The 8967-nt window shown below is 40.2% G+C and overlaps 1 protein-coding gene across 1 annotated transcript; it reads left to right on the top strand.

The window, feature by feature from the left end:
• Positions 1-2686: 2686 nt before the first annotated feature.
• Positions 2687-8423, top strand: LOC116376883 (septin-2A-like; the record flags this gene model as incomplete). Its single annotated transcript, XM_031838380.1, has 5 exons — positions 2687-2898; positions 3096-3241; positions 3430-3513; positions 3613-3670; positions 7027-8423. Coding segments are annotated over 5 exons (566 nt in total), but the record flags the coding sequence as incomplete, so codon positions are not given.
• Positions 8424-8967: the final 544 nt, after the last annotated feature.

Genomic DNA, 8967 nt, shown 5'->3' with positions numbered 1-8967 from the left:
TCTCTCTCTCTCTCTCTCTCTCTCTCTCTCTCTCTCTCTCTCTCTCTGCATTGTTGGTACAATGCTCAAGGACATGTTTCTACTTCCAAGTATTGTTCTCTCTGTTTGACAGTTTCAGCTCAATGGATACACCAGGCCAGGCTCAGCTGTGTCTCAATCACACTACAGCTGTATCACTGCTGTGTGAGCTCGTGCATGCGGTTACCTGTTAAACATCGGGACCACAATCCCCTTCTTTTGTCTCATTTGCTCTTTTTTTTTTTTTTTTTTTTTTTTTTTCTCTCCAGCGGCTATTTGTTTTCTGCCAGCGAGGTTTGTCATCGCTTAGCGGGCGATTTGAGTCATTCATGTTTTTGGGAATGAACCAGTCACGAAAAATATTATTCCCGGCCTCACGGGTTGACGCGATGAAACGGCTGATCCCCGTAATGATGGCTTTGTGCCCTGTTTCGTTATGCTGCTTAGCCATGTCTCCCACGGCTCCCCCCCCCCCCCCCCCCCGCTGTGTAATTACATCTATGTATAGGCCTGCGGGTATGCTATATTTGGGGCAACACATAACCGCCACAGTGTATTTTCTATTCCTAGAAGTGAAGCGAGCCCGACTGTACGCTGAAGAAACACATGCCTCACCTACAAACTGTCTCATTTCGAAACTGTTTTCCAGCGGCCTCCGCCCCTCTCACTTATCACAACTGCCCGACATGACGGAATCACCTTTTCCACCAACAATGTTCCACATTCGGAGATGTGAGCCAGAAACGCAAGGCGTTAATCTTTCCCTTCCTTTTCCAATTAATACTGAGGCCTGTGAGTCTTGCGTGGCATTGTTTACGTATTGCCCCCGACAGCATCGAGTGGACCTGCACAGCCAACCATAACAGCACAGGGAGGAGGGGGGTATTACAGCCCAACAGGATGGTCATAAAATCAAAATGGCTCCCACTGCCAACATCTGTGTGCCAAGGAAAATACACAACTTTGTAGAATAGGGGGAGGGAGACTCCCGTAACATCAGGGATCACGGCCTACACTGTGTACAGTAAATCAACAGGAGAGACTACAGGGATTTGGAGCAGGCAGTGATTTTTGACATCCCATGATCCCTTAGAGGTCTTGATTATAGGTGTCGGGCCGTACTAAGCACACGTTGCCAAACGGATGAATGCAGGTAAACAGCCATTTAGCAGCTTTTGGCTCACCGAGGTCTGAGAACAGATGATGGCAGACAACGGACTCATGTTCACGTGAAGATCAGATATTGTTTCTGGATATTTAATTGTAGTTTGCGTTCATTAAATATATGTTTTTCTTGGTTGTTCATTTTGCTTTTTGTTTAGTGATCTACCAGTTCAATTTTTTTTCCTGTTTTCTCGTGTGACTGGATTTGTTGTTTGTTGTTTGTTGTTGTTTCTTTTTTTTTGTTTCTTTTCTTTTTTTTCCTGCCATTGTGTCACTTGTGTTTATTTTCCCACTGAGTGCAGAGTTTCCCAAAAGTCTTCACGCACATGCCCCACGAGAGCGATGTTTACCTAGCGCGCTGAACGGATCTGTAAATCGTGTGCGTTTTTAAGGGGAACACTGGAGGGAGAGGCTCCGGTCCTGAGTCACGCTCTCCTCCCGAGTCCTGCGAAGCCCTGTTTGTTTTTGGATCTGCTGCACAACAATGAGCGAGTCTCCCTGCACACACACACACACTATCATGGGATGTACAGAGCTCACTGAGAAAACAAGCAGCAGCCATAACAAGGGGCTCAAACAGGAGCTGAGCTCTGTAGGAAAACCTGCGCTCACTTCCCAGGCTCCTGGCTGACTGACCACTGTCCTGTTACACTTCAGTACATGAAAGTCCCCCCCCACAAAAAAACAAACAAACAAATCCACACTTGGCTCCCTTACACAAGACTATATTGTGGATTTAAATGTTCTGCTCTCGGGAGGGGACAAAAGAATAAAATGCAGCTTTGATGTTTAGAATAATAAATACTGACATCTGTCCCAGAGGTAGCGGGGAAGAAAGCTCCTATTGTTTCAACTTGTTTCTCCACCGGTCGGCCCTGTGAATAAAGCAGGGTGAGAACCTTCTGACTCCGAAACACACACACACACACACACACACACACGCACAGGCCGTTATTATTTTTTCACCTGTCTACCCTTTTTGTCTCACCCCCTCTTGTCCTCCACGGGGGGGCTGTAATTAAATGTGTTGCTGCAACAACTGGCACTCGCTCGCACCCACCTATTAGTCTATAGGGTGCTCTTACTTTCTGTTGGGTCAGAGCGCCAGCTGTTATTTTGTCCATATGACTCACAGTTTACACTTTTATAACGCACATGTTTTATATATAGATATACTTTAGTGTCACGGGGGAATTAGCTGTAGCTTTAAGTGGTTTTAGGTCACGGTTATATTGTCAAAGTTGTATTAAAGTTAAGAATAACTGCAGTACAATTACAAGAACATAACATAAGCATAGTATGGATAAAGTTAGTATACGATATACATTATAAGCATCTACTACACTAAAAATGAAGTGTGTAAAAGATATTTCCAAGGAAAGGGGTCCTTGGTGGTTTTGACAGTGATGTTTGACTGGTTTTTGAATGAAGGGGCTTTCTCGATTGCTTTCCGGTCCGTTCATCATCGAGATTGTTCATAGAAAGTCGAACTGACCCTCTGCAGGTTCCAGCAGTGTTTTTTTTCCCGTGCAGCGGTACACCTCGGGAGTTCGCGATGAGGTCACTACCGCTGCCAACTCACACCGTGTTTTTCCTCCTGTTCCCACCTCTCAGATCCTGGACGAGATCGCAGAGCACGGGATCCGGATCTACCAGCTGCCCGACGCCGACTCCGATGAGGACGAGGAGTTCAAGGAGCAGACCCGTGTCCTGAAGGTGAGAGAGAGAGAGAGAGAGAGAGAGGCTCAGCTGATGCTGGAAGACACAGAGCTACGTCAGACGCTTCCCTCTGCTGGTTTAGTGATTCGTCCTTGCGTCCTACCCCTTCTCTCCGATACCTTTATTTTCCACATCCCCTCCTCAGACTTTGTATCTTTTTGGGGATCCTCTGACCTTTTATCTCCCTCTCCCAGGCGAGCATTCCCTTTGCTGTGATTGGCTCCAACCAGCTGATCGAGGTGAAGGGGAAGAAGATCCGCGGTCGTCTCTACCCCTGGGGAGTCGTCGAGGTGGAGAACCCCGACCACAATGACTTCCTCAAACTACGCACCATGCTTGTGTGAGTGTCCCCCGGCAATAAAAAAGCTTAGGTATTAGGATACTCGGAAGGAAAGTCTTTTAAAAAACCTTGGACAGAACTTCATCCTCATTAAGCTGGTTTTACATCCACTAATTAAATAGTTTACAGCGAAGCTCTACTGCCTCCCAGTGTGTGAAGAAAGGATCGCATGTCTTGTTTCATTGCAGGACCCACATGCAAGACCTCCAGGAGGTAACCCAGGATCTGCACTACGAGAACTTCCGCTCGGAGAGGCTGAAGAGAGAGGGCAGGTGAGATGCTGGCTTTTGTATACATCTCTCTTCAACAGCACGTTGAGCCGCTCTGTGTCAAGCAAGGTTTTCTGACCTACACATCTGGGTTCTCTGCAGGGCTGTGGACGAGGACGAGCTGGACAAAGACCAGATCCTGCTGCAGAAAGAGGCAGAGGTAAGAACGCACACGCGGCTCCTCGTCTCACTTTGAACTAAAATGTGTCTCAGTTGATCCAGCAAGTGGATAGCTGTAAATACAGGTCTTTCAGATTCATATTAATATAATACTCACATGCCATAATGCAACTCTACTTTATTAGAAATTGGGGGACAAAATCAATAGTTCTTCCATATTTTCAGTGCAAAAAAAAGTCAAATTGTTGCTCATTTCGCTGTGTTTAGCACGAGGCAACAGCACCTAAAGGAGCATTCTAGTGCTTTTGCGTGCGTGTACAACTCGCATTACTGACAAAAAAAGAGTTTTTTCTTCTTTTTTTTTTTTTCCAGGGTCCGACTTGTTCAACTTAGCTAATGCATTTTCATGAAACACACATCCTGGTTATCGTTAAAGTTACAGAACTACACAGAAAGAATGCAGATATCTGCCATTTATTAGTCCCAGGAGAAAATATTGTTTTATGTGCAAAACCATAATTACAGTGAGTCTGATGGGTTTATCACTGGAATATTTCTTTTTGAAAACTTAAACAAATTCGTCAAAAGTATTTCCTCAGGTCAAATATGGCTGCAGGCTTTGGTAAATGACTGGCACAAGGTGTAATGAACTGTATCTCCATTTCAGTGTCAAAAACACTCAGACCTGATCAGTCAAACCACAGTAACCCATCATGGAGGGTAAATGCAGACTCACCCTGGCTGTGCAGAAAAACTGCTCCGTCATCTTTGTTGTACACATGGCATCGTAACACTCTACCATAACATTATGTTCCTACTGGCTGTCAATCCTTAAGTGTGACTAAATGTTAGAAAAAGAAAAAAAGGTCTAATTTATTATCCCGCTGCTATCTTCCATATGTATTGTTTACATTTTGGGAGCCTGCAAGTCCCCAAGCAATAACCTGTTTCCTGATTGCTGTTGATTGGCCTGTTTGTGTTGTTGCTGCGGTGCACCCATAGTGCACCGCAGTGAGCGAGCGGGCGGGGTCCAATCAGAGCTGTTTGTAAACAATGTGCCCAAGGGCAGGATATGCCATCACTTCCTGCCTGGATGTCCTGGCCCAGTTTTGTGGTGGGAATGACCTCAGTTCTGTGAGGAGACAGCGGCCCATTTGTTTACGTGTTGTCAGGGTTTGGACTGGGAGGACAGACTACTAGCTATTGTACTTGTATAATACCAACTTGTCCTGTAATACCCGGAAACCCGTTGAATCCATTTTCCCGTCTTTGAAAACACATGGTAAATGACAGAAAGATGTTTAAATGTCAATATACAAGTATTCCAAAATTCTTCTATTTTTCTGAGAATGAACTACTAATTTATTCACCAGAGCTCCCCAAAATAGATAACGTTGCCACATGAAAGGGCTGAAAGTTATGTTCAGGATCATATTTACGTTCAAACGGTAGTTTGTGGACCAGAATATTTTGAACAGGTTATTTTGTTGATTTGTTTGCGTTGTTCTATGATCAGTTTGTGAACATTTCTAAGCAAGTTACTATAAATGAAAAGGTTACTTTATTTTACAGGTTCCTAGTTTTTTTTATTTTTATAAAGGTTCCTTAAAAAAAACTGTATTTTGTCCTAATTACACTGTCCAAATATGACACTAATAATGTATTAATTGGGAGTGTCAGTTCACAGCAGGTACGCTGTCAAATTTGGCTCCATGTGTAAATGACAATTACAAGCAAACATACAGTTTAATAAATATCATAAATAAAGTTTCCAAGAGAGACTAAATATTCACTTAGGTTTGAATTGATCCCAATGTTTGCAGTCATTCAAATGTTAGTAGTTCAGTAAAAAAACAAACGCACAGTCTGACTATTAAGAACTTACAGGAGCCTTAAAATAAGGCGTCACCCATCAACCGTTCCCTGGAAGTAATCAAATCAGATTTTGTCAATCCTGGATTTAATATGAAAAAACATAATGAATCTATGTTCAAGTTCAAAGTAATATTCCATTTAAGTCGTCGTTGATCTTGTCACCTGGACTATGCGCTCACATTTCATGTTTTTCAGTCAACCTTTCACCTTAAATTTCAAAACAGCGGTAGAACAGCTGCGACTTGAGACCCGTTAGTCTTCAGGTGCACATGACTCTGTACTACATATCCAGAATAAATTCACACATCCATGATATTCCAATCACAACCGGTGGAAAGAGAAAAGGCTACGTACTGTGGTTGTAATTTGGAGTACTATTCTGAGCCACAAGATGGTGACAGACGTTAAAGAAAGCTCCAGGAGAGTTTATTGATTGACAGTGTGACTATTGATGGCTTTAAAAGCTTTACATCCTCATTAGCCACGTTATAACATCATTCACCCATTGTTGCCTTCTCGTTAACATCTGTTTACATTCCAACAATTATTAATTTATTGTTTGACAATGATTTTATACTTTTATACATTTTTAAACACTTTCATCACAACCGCTGATATAAATATAGATTATATAATATTATTACGTATTAAAATATATTGACTGTCTCTTCATTTGATTGAGTGATGACTATCTGTCTATCATTTATTTACAGTAATGTAGCAGGTTATCTTGCAATAGCAAATAAATTCTCATGGTATAACACTTTAACACTACTTCAAGTGGACGTCCTCAGGGATGCTTTTTCATTTTGGTGATGTCTTCTCATGCAAAGTGATAATCGTCTCGTTGCTTTTGCATCAATCAGTCAGCGTGTGTTTCTATTCTGAAGTTTGTCTCTTTATAGATTGCACTTCCTGTCTTGTTCAGTCATTGTGGTTGAAAGACATGTTGTAAAACGTTCAAGCTTTCTGACCCTTTAAGAACACAAACATCTGATTGGTCGAACCAGAAAGTGTAAATTCATATTAACCATAACTGTTATTGGTGTAAAAAGCAGTTGGTGAAATATTTTTCTTTTACAAAAACCACATTAGATGATATGAAAAACGTATTGTCACAAAGCTGATGCTGTTTTTCTCAGCTCATGGGAAGTTGACATTTTTGTGGTTTTAACACGGACAGCGACGTTATGGTAATGAAGCGGATCATAAGAGCAGAGCAGAGACACATTTGCTGTTTTAAGCTTTCAGTTTGACTTTAAAATACACATTAGGTCACATTAGTGTGTAGAAGTTTAGGGGGTCTATTGTCAGAAATGTAATATAAAATTAATATGTTATAAAATTAATATATAAATTAATATTAGTGTGTTTTATATATATATATATATGTATATATATGTATATTATTTAAGTATTTTTGATACAAGCATATCTGAAAACATTTTATATGTTTTCAGACATATCAATCAACTAAGCGAGGACACAAAACTTAACTTTTTCTTTTTCTTCTCTCTGTAGCTGAGACGCATGCAGCAGATGATCGCTCAGATGCAGGCACAGATGAAGAGGAAATCGGACGAGTGAAAGAGCCGCAGCGGAAGGGAAACGCCGTGATCCCAACCCCCCCAACACACACACACACGGACACATATATGTATTCACACGCACACACCTGGTCCTCCTCTGAATCCATCCCTGCAGATCCACCAGGAGTCCAGATATCCAGGATCACATCAACTTTATCTGCACACCACCACCTCTTCTTCTTCTTCTTCTTCTTCTTCTTCTTCTTCTTCTTCTTCCCTCCAAACATCCATCCATCAGCTCTTCAGGAGAAACATCTTGTCAAGACTCCTCTTACAATCCACATCTAGACCTCGCTCATTATCCCGTCTTGTACTGTATGTACCAGTTTTAGTCTTTGATCTTTAGTATGACTATACAGAGGTTGTGCCACCATACTATCATGTTTACAAATAAATATATATATATATATATATATATATATGAATTATGCATTTTCCATTAATTTTGCCATCGGGTTAAGATTGTTTTAACATATTTTAACATAAAAATAGTTTGCTTCTCATGTTTTTTTATTAGCTCACGAGTGATTCGGTGGCCCATCTCCGTTACCTCTGGATGGTTTCACACCTTCGGGGCTTCAGTGTGATGATGCAATAACTATAAATATTACCACAGTGAACTCTTAAGTGTGCTTACGAATGAGGTGTAAGCTGTCCATGCAGAGAACGAGTAATGCTGTTTGTTCTTAATCGTGTTAAAACTAGAAACCTTATTTTGTAGCCAACACTACAAACTTTAATTCTAGGTGGTAGTATTCAAACTAATACCACTTTGTTTTAAAGGGAAACAACAATCTTTAAGATTTAGTATCATGGTTTAGTTGACTATGAAGGGCCATTTTGTTAATATATATTTTTTGTATTTATCATCAAGAGCTGCGCAATCTTTAATGTCAGTGCCAAACTACAACTACAGACTGAAAACTAATCCCACTGTTCAGTCCAGGGACTTAATGTGTCCATATTTGCTTCAGTGGTGTCATTTAATGTGTAAAATGTTCTGTTTGTACACGACATGTGCCGCTTTTCATCGTAATGTATTCAGGCCCATTTAAAAGTCAAATAGTGAAACATGTAACTGTTATATGGGTAAATGCCCTGCAGAGCCTTCAAACATCGATGTGTTGTTGACATTATTTCGTTTTTCTGTCTGTTGTACGCAAATCTGTCTGTTGAACTTATTAAGACACACATTATTATTAGTATTATTTCTTAACCATGTTTCAGTAGAGACTTGTTTTTAGGCGTAAACATTTTTTTTTTTTGTATTTCTCTCCAAAATAAAATGTCTTTTAAAACAAAAAGAGAGTTGACATGTGTGACTTTTGAATGACATGACATGTTTAGCAGTTATTAGTTGACAGTAGAAAGTCTTCTGACCTTTATATAATCCTCGCTGATATGTGTCTTGTTTTCTTCAGTTCTTTTGTTTCTAGTGTTTTTGACTTGACACATTTTAGAAAAATGGTGCAGTACGTTTTATCATCTAATTATTTATATGTATGTCTAAAGATTTTTTTTTTTTTTATTGCTGATGCTAAGACCCAGTGTGAACTCGTAATTGAGTGAAACAGTTAAAGGAACCTGAGCTTCAACTCGACTTCATGCTTGTACTTAGATAGATAGATACTTTATTCTTCCCACAAGGGGAACTTTGTTCGCTACAGCAACAAAAATATATTTAAGCAATCAAAGTAAGAGTAAAGAAAATATATATATATATATATAGTATAAAAATACACAATATAAACAATAAAAATAAAAGAGTAAAAAATTGGAATATAAAAAAGCACAATATACAATGAAATAGAATAATATTAATTAACTAACTAAACAGTAGTGTAAAGATTAACCAAACAACAGTGTGGCGGTG

This window comes from Anarrhichthys ocellatus, unplaced genomic scaffold, assembly GCF_004355925.1.
Source record: "Anarrhichthys ocellatus isolate YVR2014 unplaced genomic scaffold, GSC_Weel_1.0 scaffold667, whole genome shotgun sequence".
Classification (NCBI taxonomy): Eukaryota; Metazoa; Chordata; class Actinopteri; order Perciformes; family Anarhichadidae; genus Anarrhichthys; species Anarrhichthys ocellatus.
The sequence above is the reverse complement of the archived record's forward strand: the minus strand, read 5'-3'. Positions and strand labels throughout refer to the sequence as shown.